Source organism: Salvia splendens, chromosome 10 (assembly GCF_004379255.2).
Source record: "Salvia splendens isolate huo1 chromosome 10, SspV2, whole genome shotgun sequence".
Lineage (NCBI taxonomy): Eukaryota > Viridiplantae > Streptophyta > Magnoliopsida > Lamiales > Lamiaceae > Salvia > Salvia splendens.
This window is the reverse complement of record NC_056041.1, coordinates 8537987-8561941: the sequence shown is the minus strand read 5'-3', so window position 1 is coordinate 8561941 and position 23955 is coordinate 8537987. Positions and strand designations below refer to the sequence as shown.

Below are 23955 nucleotides of genomic sequence, written 5' to 3'. Positions count from 1 at the left end.
GGCCATGAAACTTTTAATAAATTCTAAGATAAAAGAACCCAAAAAAGTAGATGATTAACATTTGTATAATTATGCGTGCAAGCAGAGAATTTTGTGTTTGTAAAAAAACACATAGTAAAATATCTAGACAAATGCATAAGTGTCTCTTTATACATACCACAAAATTGTTATGAATTTGAAAAGCGGAATGTTAATCATCTAACACATAATCACCTAATCGTGTAATTATCACGATTGTGCCATTACACAACCCATTTGACAGGTCTATGTTCCTCAACAACATCACAGGTGTTCCAACTTTCAACAACAATTCATGGTTAGGTGTACCAGAACACTTCAAACTATTCAAGAACTCAACAGAATGTATCTCAGCGAGACCATTTGATGTGAAATCAGATTTTGAAACACTATCAGAACTAAAGTAAACTCGACCTGGAGACTGATCCAAAGAAATCATGAATTGGTTAACCTCATCAACTACCTCTAATGTAGGAGCAAGTATAGCACGGCCATGCAAACAGCTAATCAATTCTTCAGGATTCATGTAAGAAGGATAGACGTTTGAAACAATGGTTCTAAGAGGATCACCAAAATTTGACAAAACAATGTCAGTAGGAAGTCGAATACTCACTTCCCCATCATTTGGACCACCAACAACACCATCGCCAATAGAAGCAACCCAAGAGGAAAATTCCTTCAATTTAGAGGCTTCATCAACATTTTCCACATTCAAAAGCCTCATATTTTTTGTCAACCTTAAAACTGTGCAACTCTTCCAAAGATAAGATGAGTTAATGGTAGCATTCACAACATCTTGACGACTGCCTTTAGGAACAACAGGCAAGATCTGTCTAAAGTCGCCACCAAAAACAACCGTTTTTCCACCAAACGGCTTGTTCCTATTTAATTCATCACATACACGCATAATATCTCTTAAAGTTCTATCCACAGCTTCTATGCAATGTTTATGAATCATAGGAGCTTCATCCCATATGATAAGCTTTGCTTTCACAATCAACTCAGCAAGTGCACTACCTGGTTTAATATTACACATAGAATCTTCATTGACAATAATGGGAATTTTAAACCGAGAATGAGCCGTTCTACCACCCGGCAATAATAACGATGCTATGCCACTTGACGCCACATTTAAAACAATATCGCCCTTCGAACGAATCCCTGCAGACAATGCTCTCCAAATGAAAGTTTTCCCAGTACCGCCATATCCGTAAACAAAAAATATTCCTCCATCATTAGAATACACAGAAGACATTATAGTGTCATGCACATAAAGTTCCTCGTCAGTGAATTTGGAAATACATTCCGAATATTCACTTGCTAAACCATCGCGATCATAACACAACTCATCAGTAATTAGTCTATTTTCGCATGATTCAAAATACTGATTATCAGGAAACGGCAACCCATGGAAATCACGCAAAGTTTTGCCAAGATTCTGCAGCAATTTCTCTATTTCTGCCAACGCAAAATTCTGAATTTCATCCTCACTCAAGATCAAACCTATTGTAATTACAAATACATTGCTAGAATTATTGTCAAATTATCAATTGAAATTAATAATAAATAACATAATAAACATGCATCGAAAATAATTAAAATAATAGCTTACCAGGATAATTTGTCAACTGTCGACGTTTATAAAGAACATCTTCGGACAAATATTTCCAACAACTTTGCCAAACAAATTCAGGGCGTGAAATAGATTCTGATGTTAACAAACTCACATAGAGCAATCTCAAAGAGTGAGCTGAAGCCCAAAAAGAAGCCTCCACAATTCCATGAACATATTCCTTATCATCATCCAACAACCCTAAAGCAAAGCAAGCATCCCTAAATGTAGCATACTGAACGCCATTAACACATCTGATGTCTTCGTAGGAAGAAGCTCCTTTAACAATATTTAACAAACATCTGAGATAATACATATCACCAGAACCAGGAGCAACATAAAACAACCTTCCAATAGAATACCTTTGTTTCCTAGGTTCCCAGTGATTCTTCTTCCATACAAATTTCGTCGGAAATTCACCATAAGTGAGGTCCCTACCTTGAGAATATATCTTATTTGCCTCCATCCAAGCCAAGAACTTACTTTCATGAATTGTCTTACGATTCAAAACAGTATCCAAGTCAGCAGCTTCATCGAATATGACATGTTGTTGATCTGGAAGATGAAAACTCAATCTTTCAACCGGAGGATCTTTGTATTGAATTTCAAATCCAAAAATTCTCCAGGCAGCTTCACAAGACGATATATACCTACAATCGTAGTACAAACTTACTTCATCAGTACATAGTTCAGCACCATCCGCACCAGATTGGAAAAAAGAAGTCACACGATCATAACCCTTATTTATATACTTAAACAAATACTTAATAGATTGCGACTGGTTGCACCACTCAACGTTGACATGACCGTCATACTTCATAAGAAGAAAACGATTGTGGGGAACAACATATCTATTATCTAGGGGCACACCATCCTTCATAACAACACGACCATTATCTCTACGTTTGTAAGCAGGAAAGCCATCTTCATCAATGTTTGTGGCTGCGAGATATTTTTTGGGAAAGTATTTGGAACAACGTCCATTGACCATGCAAGGAGACGATTTTCGAACAACACCACACGGCCCATGCATCATGAATTCTTTCACACACTCATAATAGTGAGGATCAGCTACTTGGTCGGGAAGTTCAGCTGAAATAATCTCATCAATGCGTTGCGGCTTAGGCTGTTTGTCCTCATTGCTTAAAAACAACAATATATGAGCATGAGACAATCCACGTTTCTGAAACTCAATCGTATACACAACTGCACCAAAAAAACTTAACTAAATTGCTTATTCGAAAACAACTTTAAAAATAATTTGAAAGCAAGGTCTTTAATCATACCTGCTTTCACAGCTCCAAATATTTTTTTACTCTTAAGATCTCTTATCAAATTATCCAACTTGACTTTAAAGATCCTACAAATAATATCAGGACGATCATCTGATTTCAAGCCCTTAGATGCAAGATATCGACATATTTCTGGCCACTTGGGATTGCACGTAAAGGTAATAAACAAATTTGGGTACCCAATCCACCTACAGATTGCCATTGCATCTTGATAATTCTGAACCATATATCGAGCTCCACCAACAAAACTGGAAGGCAAGATAATTCGTTTCCCATGCCTTGAACCATCTGTCTCACCACGAAGAACAGCTTCAGCCAGACCACTATACAATTCAGCCCGCAACCTTTTTTGATGGGTTCGTACAAAAGTAAGACGTCCAGTCTCAATCATCGTATATGCATCAACGACAAACTGCTGAAACAGTCGCCTTCCAAATAAAAGAATAGAATGCTCAGAAATTCTTTCATGTAAGCGAAAGGCAAAAAATTCTTTAGGACTAATACTTTTTCTATGGTTCGATGAAGAAGAAGAATTTTTAGAAAACCCAATATATTCTCTATAACCATCCTCCCCATAAGGAAACAAAAGTGGATACTGAAGTGGAAGATAAGAAGGATGCAGTTCACTAATGCGCTGCAATTGCCCTGACTTCTTTACAACAACAATATCTCTGTCACCCAAAGCTTCATCAAAATCCCCAACGACAAGCACAGCAACCTCAGAAACAGACGGTAGGTTATAGGTTCTTCCATCCCTACCTCTCTTACCAAGCAACCTCAAACTTACATTGGGTTGATTTTCATGTCCAATCTTTTCTTTGGCCATACGAAAAGATTTTACTAACGCATTATTTTCATCCAACATTTGTTGCAAATCACTAACAATCTCTAAATGAAGGTTATTCACAGCATCCCTCTGCCTGTACAATAAAACAACATACATTAATTTTAACCAAAAAAAAATTATATTTAATTTGTTAACTATTGAAAACTTAATTACCTAACGGACGTTATTCTGTTGTTGATCTCGTTGTCCGTATCATACACATATAACTGGGCAAACTTCGGCTCACAACCGTCTAATGGTAGTAAACTACCAATTAAGTGGTAATTTTGCCCGTGTAGGCGAAAAACAGGGGACCACCACCGGTGTTAACACTATTGTCAACTTTACCTCCCATAGAGGTAAAACCAAACATCGAATTATATGAACGAATATTTTTCAAATAGTGACTACTTTTGGCTTCATTAGAGAACATTAATTGGTGCAAAACGTCAGGTGGAGAAGTCAACTTAGGAATCTCAATATTCCCATTCATACAACAACCTGAATATCTTGGATTAGTGGCCTTATTGGGTTTGCCAAGACGTTCCCCATACCAAAATAATGCTCCACAATGTGAACACATATACGAAGGATCACCAATATCCCAATATTCTATAAAACAAAATGTTAGTAAAGCATAAATAAAAAACTTATACCACTTGAAATATATAATCACGAAAATATGCATTTAGAAAATTAAGAAATTAACCAACATACGAAAAGAATACCTCCATCTTCATTAAAATTAGATGAACCGAAAGATCTGTCATTAACAATAGACTGATTGCGTTCATCAAGCACATCATCACATATAACAATAGGACTTTCAAGTGATCCACACACATCGGCTACAAAATATAAAGCAAAATTTGAAACAAAATTAGTACCCAATATGGAAATATGCTTTCACTTCAGAAAATGTAAACAATTATTTTCTATACATTCATTATATTTTTGTCTATATAACAATATAACAAATTACCACTGTTATGCCTATACTTTTAAACTAATAACAAAAAGTATAATAAAAGGCAGAATAATAATGTCAACTCAAAATATAAAAATATACTAAAAATATAGACCTCGACTCCTTGACAAAATAGGAGCAAATAATTATAAAATCCTTTCTAATTTTTCGAGTTCTATAATAGAACGAAAAGGAGTGAACGAACAAAGTTCACAAACCGAGCAATCAAATTCCCATATTGCAAAACTAAATAATCACAATTGGAATTGATCTTTCACTCCTTTATAGAACTCAAAAATTTTGTAATAATTATTTTATAAAAACCAATTAATAAATTTTGGGCCAAGGTTTAATAATTATTAGAATAACAAATTCTATTATAGAACTTGATTCCTTGACAAAATGGGAGCGAATTATAAATAAAATCCTTTCTAAATATGGAAAAAAATTATTTGATTGTAACATATCTTCAATCATTTGTCGTAATTATTTACGATTTAGCCTAATTTTCTAAATTTCAAGCAATGTTAATGAAATATTAATACATCTAAATTGGGCCCTAACATTTTAAATTGAAGCCCAAAGCAATAAAATTGGGCCCCTAACATTTGATTGGGCCCCAAAAGCAATAAAATTGGGCCCCTAACTCTCTTCCTTACGGGCCATAAAATCCTATTAGTAAAAATGAAATTTTCAAAAATTAGATAGTTGATGCTTTTGATAGAAGAGCTAATACCTAAGCATCTAGGGTTTGAGAATCAAGACTGCCTAATTCCCGATGAAGCAGCCGACCAATCCGTCTCCCTCAAACTCATCCTACGTCGCTGCCTCGAAACGGCGAATTCAATCCGTCTCCGGCGAAGCGGCTCCAGACCTGGCTTCATCGAATGTCTCAAGTTTTGTTTCTCACTCGGCCTCAATTATCATAATTTTTTGTGATTTTTTAGCTTCTGATGGATTATTTTCGATACTTGTAATCTGCAAATTATGAGATCTGGGATTGGGGAATCTTAGATCCGTTTCATTCAGGTCTAAGCTTATTCATTTCTGATATCTTCTCGATTTCGATGTGATGTTCATATGATTTATTTGGCTTAGATACACTAATATTTCCATTCAATGTATGTTGCTTGATTAGGTTAGAAGCCCACTGAAAATGCATGTTTAGAACCTACCAAAGAACCCTACATCTTAATGGAAATGCATGCTTAGAAGCTTTTGGTAGATCCCCACATCTGAATGGAATTTCAGGCTTAGACAGTGCCATATATTGTTTGACACAAATTATTAATCACATCTGTAATCGTTTCACGGAAACGATTAGATGACACAAGACAAATAATTAAACCTGGACCATCAGCATAGCCAATTAATTTCACAGTTTAATTTTTGACCATTACAAATAAAAGTTTCATTGTGTTTTTGCATAATATTTCCCAAACAATTGCATAGGAAATGCTTCTCCTATTTTTATACAGCTGGAATAATGTTAAGATGTAATACAAAAGGTACATGTACTGAAAATTAAAAAAAAATCATATAGCTTTGGGAAAAATTCAGAAGAGTAAGAGTTAAATGTTGTACCTGATATTGTAGTTGTTAACTGTTGATGAGCAGAGCTTTTAAGAATAGCTGACTTTTTTAACTTCTTCATTCAATAAGAATCTCAACTTCAATGACAGATATGGTAATAACAACTTATCTTTGCCTGCAAAGGAAAAAAATCAGAGTATAGTGAGGATATACTAATCTCTGCAGAGCTGCATATTTAAAGGATTAAAAATTTCACAAATACCAAGAAGACCTTTCAGATTATCCCACTAAACAGATTATTTAAATTGTTATTTCAGAAATTAAAAGGATAAAGTCCAGAAAAGTTTCAATAAGAAAAATTATGGAGTAGAAGATTAGGACATTTATCTTAGAATCTAGAGTAGAAGATTAGGAATTTAAGAAAAAATATAGAGTATCAGATTATATCAAGTTAAACACTTTATTGTTGTCTTTTAATGACAAATGCATGATAATGTGCCTATAATCAGACTTGCATTGTTCCAAATATAGAATTTACTTAGAATTAGGATTCTGACTTTAGATATATCAAGATCAAGATTAATCTATCAGTTTCAGAGCATTAATGTTGACTGCAGTGTGTACAATATCAGTCTCCTTTCTGATTCCAGTTATTTATAATATCAGAATGCTTTCTCTATTCATTGTGTTCGATCATTCCACACTAAATCCAAGATAAAAGCTCATGTTCCTTTAACATATATCTGCTAGTGAAAGTTTTTAATATATACAGACTCAGTTTCTACAAATAATGGCAGCATTTTGATGAAAGAAAACTCAACCTTTATTCACTGGTTGCTATTAATTTTTTGTCCACAGGAACATATAGAAAGAAACAGGGATGACCTTGAAGCACCTGTTATGCCAATGGGAGGAAATCTTTACTTGCACTTATTAAACAGTTATATTTACTTTCTCTGTCCAAACAGTTTTTTCATGAAGAAGTTGTACAGCTGATGTATACTACCAAGGATTTTGGATTTCTAGCTTTCTCTGTTCACCTTTGGTTAAACAGTTATATTTACTTTTTAAATTCTTTTATGTGTGTTCCAGTTCTCTGCCAGAAACACCTTTTGCATGAAATGAGAATTTGCTACACACTTGCTTTGTTATATGTTTTAAGTTTGAAGTGGAAGACGATTCTAGGTTTGTCCTCCCTTATTATACACAAATTACTTTTCTTCAACCTCTCCACATTATATTATCTAACATACTATTGTGTTTTCAAATGCAAGTCCTGTTGATTCTGTCTCCTTTTTGCTACCTTTGCTATGTCAAATAACCAAGAAGACATTTCTGACTATCCCACAAGACTTCCAAGTGTTAAACAGGTTAGACTACCTCCTTTTTGTAGCTAATGTTGGTTTCTATTATACAGGTTCAGTTTTTGTATAACTAAACTTAATCAGAATAAGATTAATAAATCAATTTAAATACTTATCTAATGAATCAGAATAATTGCTTCAACAGCATGCTTGCTTAGTTATTAGCAAGTCTGGTTTATCAATCTGTGTTGTTTCCTTGAAGGATCCATGAGGCCACTGCTTGCTTAGTTTCTTACGATTGGTGTAAATTATCTTATTATTACCCTTTTAGAACAAATTGATCTTCATTAAAACTATTTTACTGAGCTTTATGATATATTTAAAACTTAGACATTGTCAAACATTAAAAACAGAACAATAACACTAAACTCAATACCCTGATAAGAGGAAAAACAAAACAATAAATTAAAAACTTGCATATAAAATGTTGGGAAAGCTAGAAATCCAAAATCCTTGATGAAGATCTCATATTAATAACTTCACAACATGGAAACCAAAAACATGCCCTAAAAGCATCCAAAAATTGCCAATTTCAGTGATAAAATCCATAACCAACACAAAAAAGAGACTGACAATTGTTTTAAAACACAGCAAATAATAGAAACCAAGACTGTCTGCCCATCTAATTAAAATCAGCAATTTTCTCTTTCTTCTTCATCTGAACTTCACCAACATCATCACAACCGTCAAATTCTGATTCCAAGCATCGCTTTGCAGAGCCTTCAACACCCCATCCATGATGTTTCTCATTAGAAACAGTGGAGAGATCAGGTGTAACAAACACTTTCTGAGAACCCTATATTAATAGGAAAACTAATTATAAAACATGATAAATAATTACAAAATAATCAAAATAGCTATAATATATACAGAAATACCTCAGCAACTTCAACTCCAAAATTTAATTCAGAGCCTACAACATCAAATTCACTGCTATTATCATTAGCAAGTATGGACAGATCAGTTGTACCGTAGGGCTTCTGAGACACCTACAAGTAAAAATAATTCAGAAAAACAATCCAAACAGCTTTTTCATGAAGAAGTTGTACAGCTGATGTATAATACCAAAATTAAAATACCTCAGCAAGATCAGCTCCAAAAAGTAGATCAGATAACTTAGGTTCTAAGTTAAAGATTTGTTCACCCAATTCCTCAGGAGTATACCTATCAACTACTTCAGGAATATTACAAACTTTGTTGACAGTGAAAGGGTAACTTCTGTAATATTCAATATGGTTTTTCAACTGAAGTTTAAACAGCACTTTCTGACCCACAAGAATTTCTTCAATAAGTGAAGGAATGGAATTCTTAGGAGCAACCTGCTGATATAAACATGACATTAGAATTAGAACTCTCCATGATAGAAAAAGAAAGAAAATTTCAGTGTTAACAAATACAAACCTGACCACCATTTCCTAAGAAATCAGTCACATTTCTCCCTAACAATTGGCTGCCTTCCCTATCCCACAATAACAAAGATGCATTGCTAGTATGATCAACAACATTCACCACAAACATGAACCTGAATAAGATAAAATTATTCATACAAATTACTTCATTACATTAGATTTATAACCTAAAGTATCAGAAACAAAGTATCAAACCTTTTAACAGCATAAGTATGAGTTTTTGTACATCCAGAACAATTAAACTTGTTATCCACCTCTCTGACTTTCTTAACACAAGTCTTACAAGCCAAAAAATACCATTCACCATAGTGGCACTCAACTGAATCAATCTTACCAAATACCCAACATGAACCTTCCTGTGAATCACAAAAAGAAATAAACTACTGAAAATTTACACATAAAACTCAAGATAAATAAGAACACTAAAACACACAGATGTGAAACTTATTCAATACCTCTAGGCAAGATAAATCCTCAAGGGACTTCAATTGTAGATCATCATATTCACCCCCAAGCCTTTGTCCTCCTTGAATGACAGCAACTTGCTGAACAAATCTGCTATCATCTCTTATCCTAAATAAAATAAAATAAAATTTAGATAAACTGAGTTATATGTATATAGAAATCAGTAGGAAGAAACAAAATAATGAAACTCAACATTTGCCGACAGCGGTCTTCACATAATAGTATTGGTTGAAAATATAGGAAAGGTTTTTGGGCCCAAACTTTAAATTTAAATATAGGAGGAGGAGTACTATTTAATTTTGAGTTTTTGTAATTTTTTCCCATTGTTGATCAATGAATTCATAAATGCAATTGGATATTCAATACATGGGCCAATCAACTCCAATATTAAATAGCTTATTTTTGAATTCTGCATTATTTAACAACATCATTAAATGCAGGAATACAAATGGTTTATATAAAACCCTAGAGACATGAGCAGCCTCTACTATAGCAGAAAATGGAGAGACAAGAGGTTACAACACTATCATTTTATACACCTGCCGAGGACTGCTTCAAGCATGACACCTATTAGAGTCTACACCAGAACATACAAATAGGAGGAAAAGAGGAAAAATCAATACAAAAGGTATGCTATATATTCAATTTATTATCTCTACAAATACTTTGACATGGATTTACATACGAATTCATAAGATATATATTCAACATAAGTTTATAAAACATACTTGATTAGATATAATGTACATACTAATGAAATAGAACCTGTCCATATCTACACAACATCACATCAACATAACTAAACAAAGAGAGCATGTCCAAATCCTTAATAACGCATTTGTAGATACATAGAGCATAAATGATATTAACTTTTCCTGTCAGATTTCTTCATATATAATTTAGTCTAATGACTTGAGGTAACTAAAACTTAATAAGTCCAGTTGATTATAAACTTGTCATACATCTTGTTATTAAATTCAATAAATAGATACAAATAGCCACCAAACTTATACACATTTATACATATAGTAATTAGAAATATTTAAAATCCCTATTTAAAATAAGAGTATTAATGGTGTATAGACTATAGGAAGGTGAACTAAATGTACATTATGCATATAAAAGTAACTGAAGTTGAGTTTCAATTCCATCAAACTCAACTTTAATTAGTAATATTATCTTAATTTCATTAACAGCTGTTTTAGTAATACTATTCCATAACTCCTCAAATTTTGCTTAGATAATAACTCATTATGAATTTAATGCAAATTGGATTGCAAAAAGTACATTATGCTTATCAAAGTAACTGAAGTTGAGTTTCAATTCCATCAAACTCAACTTTAATTAGTAATATTATTTTTATTTCATTAACATCTGTTTTAGTAATACTATTTCATAACTCCTCAAAGTTTGCTTAGATATTAACTCATTATGAATTTAATGTAAGTTGGATTGCAAAAGGTTTGCTGCAGCTAAGTGATCAGAAAAATCGAACTTAATAAACTTTGATTTGCTTAGAGTATTAGTTATACTATACATGAAAATTTGCTTAGATTTGCTTAGATAAAGAAGTGATTATATATCTGAACATTTGCTTGGAATTGAACTAATGATGTATTTCAATTTTCAGGTATGGATTATTTTCAATAGAGATTCTATTAAACACTTTTACTCATTCTTAGGATTTTTTTATATTTATATGTAATAGCAAATATTGTAACTCGTGTCTACAAAGTAGGCTTTGTTGTAGGCAGCTATAGGTCTGCCTCTACAGTAATTTTCACAAAAAAATATAATCAATCTATTAAACAGGTTATAATTGAAAAAAAAACCTAAAAAATACAGCAGTTATGCTACCCAAATTCCCGCCAAAAAGGGCAGAAATGACATTAAAAAAAGGTTGCCCAAAAACTGTCCCTTTAGATATTGATAGATACCTTTTGCTATTACAAAACGTAATAAGTATTTGTGAGATGGTGTGAGACAGCTCGCTCAAGTGGATGGGAAAGTAGCCAAACACACGTGTAGTGCGTGGCGTCATTGACGACACTCCCTCGAATGCAACTATGCAAGCATTCGAGCATTTTCTATAGTTAATATATTTTAAAACCATTTTTTATATATTAAAATTCAATTTATTTATGAAAATCAATTTTAAAAAAGAAACAACTACTACTTAAATTCACAATAACCCATGCTTAAGTTGGACCCTGAATTGGTAAAGAAAATATACACTACTTTGTGAGAAATAATTGAGTAAATCCTACACATTCGGAAAGTTTTTATATATTGTTTTCTCACCCCGAATGATAGTGTATTCATTGTGGCATACACTCGAGTAAATTAATCATGCATATTTAGGGAAGTTATTATAAATTGTTTTCCCACCCATTGATTAGTATAAGTAACTGTGATGATTTAAATACAAAATGAAGGTCAAGCTTAATGGAAGTTAAAAAAATTTCATATAGTTAAATGTAACTTTCATAATAAATCAAATACTATTTAATTTCATTTAGCTTTAGAACATTTTAATAGCTTTAGTTAGAACATTGCTTACTTACGTGCATATATCGTGCTTCTATTTTTGTTCGATACATTCGCCAAAGAGGGAGCCCCCCGGCTGCCCCGTTGGATGGAGTTTCGTATTGGAAGTTGAGGTGATAATTATTGGGAGACACAAAAACAAGAGAAGAATCATCATTTTATAGTGGGTTTGAGATAGTAATGTGTTGAAAAACTATATAGCAACCAATTAAATTGATTCTGCATCATGCATATAGTGATATAAGTATATAACTACTGGAAAAGATCGTTGACTGCATATACACTAATACACATTCAATATACTCCATATACTTATCCGCTGGTATAATGCAGATTAATTATAGACAAATTATTAGTATTTGTTATATGTTTAACTGTAAACCTTGAATTGATTTCATACATGGGGTAGACATCAAAATTTATCTAATGGAGTACAAAATATGTTAGATAATAGACCACAATTATAAGATTACCAAAATTGAAGCTTAGGAAGATTTACAGACCATATTAATAAATAACTAAGTACAACATTTAAATTTAGTGCTAAAAACTTATTATACACCCAAAGTATCAAAAAATCATAATTAACAATCAAGAGCTATAGTGTAAAAGCTTAATGGAAACATATCTCTTAAAATTCTGACACTTACTATTGTAATTTTTCTATTAAATTTAATAAATGAATATCAATAAACACCGCTTGATAATTGTTAACGTTTGAGTTCTCACACTTGTTTTTCTGTTCTCTGTCTCTCCCCTTAATCACTAAAATCTAAACATGCCAACAAACTCTAATTGCTGGATCTACCAGCCACCGTTCATCGGCAATCTACATTTCGACAGCCGATCTCCGCAACCTCTCCAACAAGTACAGCCCCATCAATGTCCCTCAAGCTTGGATTCCGCCTTGGTTTAGATGGATTTACCTTTATTTTAACAAAAACTTAATATGAGTGGGATGTTAGAATGAGACAATTCATGTGAGACTGAGAGGGAAAACTGGCAAACCGCTCACCAAACACATGATGTGTGGTCATTACTGACACTCCCTGGAATGCGAACATTCGAGCATTTTCAACAGTTCCTTTTCTATCATGGTCTCTCCCCTCAACCACTAAAATCTAACATGCCGGACTCACCAGCGCCACCGTTCATCGGCGTCTCTCCAACAAGTACAGCCCCATTAATCGGCCGCGTCTCCAACAAGTACTTCCCCTCACGTGCATATAGCGTGCATCTGTTTTGTTCAATAATTTGCGTACATGTAAACTGCATTTAATGTCACAAAAATCGACTAAACGTTTTCTCTTGTTCAGAATTAACGTTTGTATAAATTTGCTATTTTTTTTTCTTAGTATTATCAACTAACTTGTTATGCGTATAATCAATTTTATCAAGTATCCGTTCATTTCTAGTGTCCAATTTATAAGTACATTCTAACTAATCAATATATATACACAAAACAACTAAAATGGGGATGCCTCGAACAATTTTTGGACACTGAAACACAATCGTTTTTTTAATCATTTTTCTATTAATTAAATACATATTCCATCTGTCCTTGAAAAGTATGAGCATTTAGTTCGCCACGAATTTTAATGTGTAATTGGTAAAATAAGAAAGAGAGATAAAATGTAGTGTTAGGGAATAGTGAGTTCCATATCATTAAGAGTGTGGATAGTTAATGTGTTGTTTAACTATTCCAAAATTTGAAAGTTCATATTTTTCATAGACGGACTAATAAGGAAATAGTTCATACTTTTCAGGGGCGGGGGAGTATATAATAAGTCTATATCTACCTATAATAATGTACCTTTATTTTTAGAAAAACTTAATATATGAGAGACGGTTGCGAGCAGAGGCGGGTGGGATGAGACAGCACACCGCACACGTGAGAGGGAAAACTAGCAACCGCTCGCCAAACACACGTCTTAGCCACTTAGATGGTGCCATTTTCGGCACTCCCGTAATGTGAACATTTTCAACATTTTTTTTTCAAATCATGATTTTATTTATAAAAATCCAATTTATTTATGAAAATCAATTAGAAAAAGAAACATATGTTAAAATTCATAATGCCTCATAAGTTGGCCCTGAATAGGAAAAAAATACTATTACTTCTTTGTAAGATATAGTAGTAGTACTTAAGTAAATCCTACACATTCGGAAAGTTTATACTACTAATAAATTATTTCCTCACCCTGTTTGTTAGTGTATTCATTGTGGCATACACTCTGGGTAAATTAATATACATATAGCAACCAAATTGATTCTGCTGTCACGTGTGCCTGAATTGTGAGTGACATGTTCTGTGTACATTTGAATTTTTCGTCCATTTCAATTTGTTGCCATAAGCTAAATTTTGATTTGTCTATCCCATCCCATGAATGCAATTAATTCAAAGTTATAGTTATACATATAACAACTATAATAATTCGTTGATAATTAAGTTTGCATTATAGCTATTATATTAGATGCAGTATATATGCTTATCCAGTAAATACAGCACACGAATCATACAAAAACTAGAAAATGTGACACTTCTTTTGCTATTCCTATCCCTCCCCATAATCACTAAAATCTAAACATGCCAACAAACTCCTACTGCCAGACCAACCAGCGCCACCGTTCATCGGCAATCTACACCAGTTAATTTGACGACCGGTTTCCGCCACCTCTCCAACAAGTTGAGCCCCGCCATGTCCCTCAAACTAGGATTCCGCCTTGGTTTAGATGGATTTACCTTTACTTTTACAAAAAAATTATATATGTGATCACAGTTGCGAGCGGTGCTGTATGGGCTGGCGACCGCTCACTTGACATACGTGTAGTGCGTGTGTGTAGTGCGTGTTGCACTCTCAGACATTGAGATGGTGTCATAATTGGCTACATTCCTTGGAATGCGAGCATTTGAGCATTATCAACTGATTTAAAAATAATAATTTTTAATTATAGACATCTAATTTATTTATGAACCATTAAAAGAAGAAGCAACTACTAAACTTCACAACGATCCATACTTAAGTCGTCCCCTGAATCGGTAAAACATTATATTTGTAGATATACTCAAGTAAATCCTATACATTTGGAAAGTTTTTATCAATTATTGTATTCGTTGTGGCATACATAGAATAAATTAATCATGTACATTTAGGGAAGTTTTTATAAGTGTTTTCCCACCTAATATCTCTATGAATTTGTAAATTTGTCACCACATTCGTTAGCTTATTCTTTGTGGACTACAATGAGTAAATTAATCATGCATATTTATGGGAAGTTTTTGTAAGTGTTTTCCCACCTCATATCTATCTCTATGTATTTGGAAATAGGCTTCCCACACAAGGGAAACCTGTAGATTAAGTTATGATTTGCAAAATGAAATGTCTAGTGGGAAAAGTCATTAGGTTAAAAAAACCCGTTCACTCCTGACCACAAGTAAAAGAAATCATAGACTACTTGCTAGTTAGAATTAACTTTTGCATAATAGTTGAAATATTTTACAGGCTTCAGCAAGCATCTCTTTAAATAGATAAATACTATAGTCTAGCACAATGTTCTATATAAGAGTCCACCGAGATAGAATTTTGAAAGTCTACATCTACCTTTGTCCTTTAATAAAAATACTTTTGTTTTTACAAAAACTTAATATCTTTGAGATGGTTGCGATCAATGTTGTATGTGTATGTGTATGTGTTGGCAGTGTGAGACAGCTCATGTGGATGGGAAAGTAGCCAAACGCATGTGTAGAGTAGTGGGTGTTGCACGCTCAGCCACTAAGGTAGCATTATTGACGACACTCCCTGGAATGCGAGCATTCGAGCATTTTCTATAGTTAATATTTTTTAAAACCATTTTCTATATATTAAAATTCAATTTATTTATGAAAATCAATTTTAAAAAAGAAACAACTACTACTTAAATTCACAATAACCCATGCCTAAGTTGGACCCTGAATTGGTAAAAAAAAGATATACTTTGTGAGAAATAATTGAGTAAATCCTACACATTCGGAAGGTTTTTATAAATTATTTTCTCACCCCGAATGATAGTGTATTCATTGTGGCATACACTCGAGTAAATTAATCATGCATATTTAGGGAAGTTATTATAAATTGTTTCCCCCCCCCCCCCCCCCCAATTGATTAGTATAAGTAACTGTGATGATTTAAATACAAAATGAAGGTCAAGCTTAATGGAACGGTGGTTTTGAAAGCTTAAGGTATAACTAGCACTGGCCAAGTCGCCGCTGGAGCGGGGTCTTGGCTGGTGCTGAACCCAGTATCCCCCCTGACCGCCGCCTTCGCCGCTCTACAATTGTGCGTTTGAGAAAATCTGATTTGGGGAAGAAGATAGTCTTATTGGGCTATTAGCTACACATTATGTTGGGCTTGGGTCATTAGATTTAGTGATTGGAATGGAAGCCCAAATCCCAAATTTTGAAGTAGTATTTAATTACTTATATTCATACAGCTTTAAATTAATGAGATGGGTGCATAATAAATATTCTAGCATATTCAAGTTTCCACGCACCATTTTATGTTTTAATATTTTCATATCCATCTATTTTTTTCAATATTAGTACTTCTTTATACAATTATATAGGGTTGTATCAAATCTTAATCATTAGATTAGGATATCTAATTGTTGAAATAATGTCACATTGATTATATTATTGGATAGAGTTTGGTGGCATGTTTATGTAGTTGTGCTTGAAAGTAGAAGATGATAATTATTGGGAGAAGCAAAAACAAGAGAAGAAACATCATGTTTTGGGTGGTTTGTGGTTTGAGAATTGAGATAGTAATGTTTTGAAAAAAACGCACAATCGCAAAAAAGTTATATAGTGTGATACAACTACTTGATAAGATCACCGACTGCACATACACATCTGATATATTGGCTATATATGCAATACTATATAAGTACTATCATACAGTGATATAACTACTTGATAAGATCGCCGACTGCACATACATATCCGATATATTAGCTATATATGCGACTACATAAGTATAATACAGATAATCAAAATTTATCTAAATGATACGTTTTATATATATAAGGCTAGTACTTATCAACTCTATCACCAATGATATCATAATCCATTCACAATAGAATTGTGTTGAAAAGAATGCACTATCGCCAAAAAAACTTCTCCATAGCAATCAAATTGATTTTATATCATGCATTTAGTGATATAACTACTTGATAAGATCGTCGACTGCACATACATACACATCCAATATATTAGCTATATATGCAATAATACATAAGAATAATGCAGATAATCAATATTTATCCAAACAGTAGTGGTATGTTTTATATAAGGATAGTACTTATTGAATCGGTCACCAATGATATCATAATCCAATAATTGAGATAGTAATGTGTTGAAAAAAAGTACAATCACCAAAAAACTGTTGCATAGCAATCAAATTGATTCTACATCATATGAATATAATGATATAATTACTTGATAAGATCGCCGACTGCACATACACCTCCAATATATTAGCTATATATTTGCAATATACAAGTATAATTCAGATTTAATTATCAACGAACTATTATTTTTTATATGTATAACTATAAGCCTTGAATTGATTGCATACATGGAATAGAGGAATCAAAATTTATCAAAACAGTACATTTTATATAAGTCTACTAGTACTTATTAAATCATTCACCAATTTTATCATAATCCAAATATCCAAGAATTCGAAATCGAATGTTAGATACTTGTTTAGACTATAGCCAAAATATTTTTTGTATGATTTGCGTTAAATTGTTTGTTGAGTGTGTTTAGTTTAATCAGATATTGACGCGGTTTTACAACAAACTTACACACATGTAAAAAATTACTATTAACTACTCAAATCAATGAATAGTAGTATATATATTAGTCAAATTTTGGGTGGACGGAGTTTGGTGGCATGTTTATGTATTTTTGCGTGGAAGTAGAAGATGATAATTATTGGGAGAAGTGAATACAAGAGAAGAAACATCATGTTTTGGGTAGTTTGAGAATTGAGATAGTAATGTTTTGAAAAAAAACACACAATCGCAAAAAAATTTATATAGTGTGATACAACTACTTGATAAGATCACTGACCGCACATACACATCCAATATATTAGCTATATATGCAAATACTATATAAGTACTATCATATAGTGATATAACTACTTGATAAGATCGCCGACTGCATATACATATCCGATATATTAGCTATATATGCGACTACATAAGTATAATACAGATAATCAAAATTTATCTAAATGATACGTTTTATATATATAAGGCTAGTACTTATCAACTCTATCACCAATGATATCATAATCCATTCACAATAGAATTGTGTTGAAAAGAATGCACTATCGCCAAAAAAACTTCTCCATAGCAATCAAATTGATTTTATATCATGCATTTAGTGATATAACTACTTGATAAGATCGTCGACTGCACATACATACACATCCAATATATTAGCTATATATGCAATAATACATAAGAATAATGCAGATAATCAATATTTATCCAAACAGTAGTGGTATGTTTTATATAAGGATAGTACTTATTGAATCGGTCACCAATGATATCATAATCCAATAATTGAGATAGTAATGTGTTGAAAAAAAGTACAATCACCAAAAAACTGTTGCATAGCAATCAAATTGATTCTACATCATATGAATATAATGATATAATTACTTGATAAGATCGCCGACTGCACATACACCTCCAATATATTAGCTATATATTTGCAATATACAAGTATAATTCAGATTTAATTATCAACGAACTATTATTTTTTATATGTATAACTATAAGCCTTGAATTGATTGCATACATGGAATAGAGGAATCAAAATTTATCAAAACAGTACATTTTACATAAGTCTACTAGTACTTATTAAATCATTCACCAATTTTATCATAATCCAAATATCCAAGAATTCGAAATCGAATGTTAGATACTTGTTTAGACTATAGCCAAAATATTTTTTGTATGATTTGCGTTAAATTGTTTGTTGAGTGTGTTTAGTTTAATCAGATATTGACGCGGTTTTACAACAAACTTACACACATGTAAAAAATTACTATTAACTACTCAAATCAATGAATAGTAGTATATATATTAGTCAAATTTTGGGTGGACGGAGTTTGGTGGCATGTTTATGTATTTTTGCGTGGAAGTAGAAGATGATAATTATTGGGAGAAGTGAATACAAGAGAAGAAACATCATGTTTTGGGTAGTTTGAGAATTGAGATAGTAATGTTTTGAAAAAAAACACACAATCGCAAAAAAATTTATATAGTGTGATACAACTACTTGATAAGATCACTGACCGCACATACACATCCAATATATTAGCTATATATGCAAATACTATATAAGTACTATCATATAGTGATATAACTACTTGATAAGATCGCCGACTGCACATACATATCCGATATATTAGCTATATATGCGACTACATAAGTATAATACAGATAATCAAAATTTATCTAAATGATACGTTTTATATATATAAGGCTAGTACTTATCAACTCTATCACCAATGATATCATAATCCATTCACAATAGAATTGTGTTGAAAAGAATGCACTATCGCCAAAAAAACTTCTCCATAGCAATCAAATTGATTTTATATCATGCATTTAGTGATATAACTACTTGATAAGATCGTCGACTGCACATACATACACATCCAATATATTAGCTATATATGCAATAATACATAAGAATAATGCAGATAATCAATATTTATCCAAACAGTAGTGGTATGTTTTATATAAGGATAGTACTTATTGAATCGGTCACCAATGATATCATAATCCAATAATTGAGATAGTAATGTGTTGAAAAAAAGTACAATCACCAAAAAACTGTTGCATAGCAATCAAATTGATTCTACATCATATGAATATAATGATATAATTACTTGATAAGATCGCCGACTGCACATACACCTCCAATATATTAGCTATATATTTGCAATATACAAGTATAATTCAGATTTAATTATCAACGAACTATTATTTTTTATATGTATAACTATAAGCCTTGAATTGATTGCATACATGGAATAGAGGAATCAAAATTTATCAAAACAGTACATTTTATATAAGTCTACTAGTACTTATTAAATCATTCACCAATTTTATCATAATCCAAATATCCAAGAATTCGAAATCGAATGTTAGATACTTGTTTAGACTATAGCCAAAATATTTTTTGTATGATTTGCGTTAAATTGTTTGTTGAGTGTGTTTAGTTTAATCAGATATTGACGCGGTTTTACAACAAACTTACACACATGTAAAAAATTACTATTAACTACTCAAATCAATGAATAGTAGTATATATATTAGTCAAATTTTGGGTGGACGGAGTTTGGTGGCATGTTTATGTATTTTTGCGTGGAAGTAGAAGATGATAATTATTGGGAGAAGTGAATACAAGAGAAGAAACATCATGTTTTGGGTAGTTTGAGAATTGAGATAGTAATGTTTTGAAAAAAAACACACAATCGCAAAAAAATTTATATAGTGTGATACAACTACTTGATAAGATCACTGACCGCACATACACATCCAATATATTAGCTATATATGCAAATACTATATAAGTACTATCATATAGTGATATAACTACTTGATAAGATCGCCGACTGCATATACATATCCGATATATTAGCTATATATGCGACTACATAATTATAATACAGATAATCAAAATTTATCTAAATAGTACGTTTTTTATATATAAGGCTAGTACTTATCAACTCTATCACCAATGATATCATAATCCATTCTCATTAGAATTGTGTTGAAAAGAATGCACTATCGCCAAAAAACTACTCCATAGCAATCAAATTGATTCTATATCATGCATTTAGTGATATAACTACTTGATAAGATCGTCGACTGCACATACACATCCAATATATTAGCTATATATGCAATATATAAGAATAATGCAGATAAATCAATATTTATCCAAACAGTAGCCGTATGTATTATGTAAGGATGGTACTTATTGAATCGCCAATGATATTATAATCCAAGAATTGAGATAGTAATGTGTTGAAAAAAACGTATCACCAAAAAACTACTCCATAGCAATTAAATTGATTCTACGTCATGCATATAATGATATAATTACTTGATAAGATCGCCGACTATATATACACATCCAATATATTAACTATATAATTGCAATATACATGTATGATGCAGATTTAATTATCAACGAACTATTACTTGTTATATGTATAACTATAAGACTTGAAATGATTGCATACATGATGGGATAGACGAATCAAAATATATCAAAACAGTGCATTTCATATAAGTCTACTACTTATTAAATAATTCACCAATTTTACCATATTCCAAATACCCAAGAATTAAAAATAGAATGTTAGATATGTTGTTTAGACTATAGCCAAAATATTTTTTTGTATGATTTGCGTTGAATTGTTTGTTGACAGTTTTTCGTTTAATATGATATTGACGCGCTTTTACAACAAACTTACACATGTAAAAAATTAGTAACCACTCAAATCAATGAATAGTAGTAGTATATTAGTCAAATTTTGAGCACTTCCACGTTTTTCAATTAGCTAACAGAGTTCTGCTCATAGTATAGTCCAGTATATTACTAGATCTTGGTTATGAAATGTCTTCTGCCTAAAAAAACGGAGTTATTGATTAAAATCAAATCTAATTGTATTGCCAAAATTTATAATGAATATACCATAATATAATAAACCACAATTAATACTATTACCAAAATTTAAGCTTAGGAAGATTTACAGACACTAATCTTAAATTAATAAATAAATAATCTAAAATATTTAAATTAAATGTGTAAAAACTAATTATACACCCTAAGCAACACAAAAGCCTTAATCATCAATAAGAAAGGTAAAAGTAAAAGCTCATGGCAAAAAATTAAAATGAACACAGGTCATATTTCTCACAATTAAGGCACACAAGAGACTTACTATTGTAATTTTTCTATTAAATTTAAAATATCAATATCAATAAATTAAATACCGCTTGATAATTGTTAATGATAGAGTTGACAACTCAAACAACCTAAAAAAATTATGACGCTTCTATTTCTATTCTTGTCTCCCCTCAAATCACTAAAATCCAACAAAATCAAACCGCCGGGCCCACCAGCGCTACCGTTCATCTGCAATGCAATCTACACCACTTCGAAGGCCGCCCGCCGCCATGTCCCTCAAGATCGGATTCCACTTTGGTGTAGATGGCTTCATAGACTCTTTCAAATGCCTCGAAAATAATGGATTCTTTCTATCAAAGAGCATATCACGAATCCAAATAGGCCAAGATCTATGCAAGGAGACATCGTTCAAATATTGCAAGTAGCAGCAGCAGTCATCAGAAACAAATCATTCTTGCTTATATAATTACCCATCTTTAATCTTGTGCAAAATTCAAGGCACTCGATATTCTGTTATGAACAATTGAAGAAAGGGAACATCTCTATACAGAAGATATGCAACCATATAGTACTAAAAGCAACCAGCTTCCTCACTGAAAGCATAGTCATTCATGTCACTATTCCACATTTTTCTGCCAGAAAACAAAGTGTAATCAAATAGTAACAGTACTGCAATCTTCTATATTCAACAGATCATAAGACCATCCACAACGCGTCTCGCGCCGGGCTCGCGTCTCGTCTCGGAGAGACGAGACCCCCGCGAGACGCATTGCAGCGGCCATCTCGTCTCCAGCTCGCGACCGGCTCGTCGCGTAGCTCGTCTCGGAGAGACACGAGACGAGCTGTCTCGCCACGCGCCCGAGACACGTGGCACGTCCCCATGCGTGCGTGACGCCCACTCGCTGGCCCGCGAGTGGGCGTCGTCACTGATGACGCAATAATTCATTTTTTTTTTTTAAAAATCGATTTTTAATAAAAAAAAAAAAAAAAAATTTCAAACGGTAATATTACCGTTAAATATTTATTTTCATTTTTTAAATTTTTAATTTTTTTACTCTATAAATAATTATATTCCATACTCATTTCAAACACAAACACACATCTATTCCTCTCAAATCCTCTCTATCACTCCAATTTCCATCTTCAATCAACTCAAACAAATGGATCCTTTTGAGCAAATGCGCCAATTAATGGAACAATCACTCGAAGAAGATCGACGACGAGAGGCGGAGGAAGCCGCACCACCCCCACGACGCTCCCGGAAGTACATCAATCGGAACCGGGAGGAAGCCGCCGCACGGTTAGTACGCGACTACTTCTGCGATAACCCGATTTGGGGAGATACCTATTTCCGTCGCCGTTTCCGCATGCGGAAACCGCTATTTCTCCACATAGCGAATTTTCGGGCAAGGACACGCGACTCTAGCGCCCACACCCAACTCCAAGAGGATCTAATTGAGCACATTTGGGAAAACTTTGGCGAAGAATATTAAATTATGTCATTTTTATTTTTTTAGAATTTTAATTATGTCTTCGCTTTTTTAATGTTAAGTTGTAATATTGTTTTAATTTTAATAAAGTGTGTTTGTTTAAATTGAATTGGGTTTTAAAAAAAATTATAAATTAAATTGAATGAATAGTAATTAAGAGACGGTATAGAGACGGTTAAGAGACGGAGCGTTGCAGCCTCCGTCTCTTAGTTAAGAGATGGAGGAAAAAAGGACAGTGGAGCCCTCAAATAGTGCTCAAATAGTAGTTAAGAGACGGTTTAAGAGACGGTATAGAGACAGCGTTGTGGATGGCCTAACCACTCAGTCGCATACCTCTATAGAATCCAAGAATATTATCATAAATTCTGCAGAATCCTCTCTATCTCATTCGATAAAAACAAATTAGCATTATTTATTCCAACCATTCATAAAGTACACCTATACCTCTTC

General features: G+C 32.6%; 1 protein-coding gene across 1 annotated transcript; it reads right to left on the bottom strand.

Annotated features, from left to right (window-relative positions):
- Positions 1-190: 190 nt before the first annotated feature.
- Positions 191-10259, bottom strand: LOC121752571. Its single transcript, XM_042147698.1, has 12 exons — positions 10252-10259; positions 9477-9594; positions 9217-9377; positions 9014-9134; positions 8692-8931; positions 8491-8601; positions 8282-8408; positions 4477-4596; positions 4303-4360; positions 2917-3842; positions 1631-2836; positions 191-1521 (listed from the first exon to the last, which is right to left on the bottom strand). Exons 1-12 carry the CDS (start codon positions 10257-10259, stop codon positions 191-193), a joined length of 4527 nt encoding a protein of 1508 aa, XP_042003632.1.
- Between the last annotated feature and the right edge of the window lie 13696 nt (positions 10260-23955).

Excerpts from the sequence above, each read along its gene's own strand:
- LOC121752571 (XM_042147698.1), bottom strand. Across the intron at positions 8,932-9,013 it reads TCTTAGGAAATGGTGGTCAG|GTTGCTCCTAAGAATTCCAT; the intron begins GTTTGTATTTGT and ends TTATATCAGCAG. Across the intron at positions 3,843-4,302 it reads CATTGTGGAGCATTATTTTG|GCAGAGGGATGCTGTGAATA; the intron begins GTATGGGGAACG and ends TTTATTGTACAG.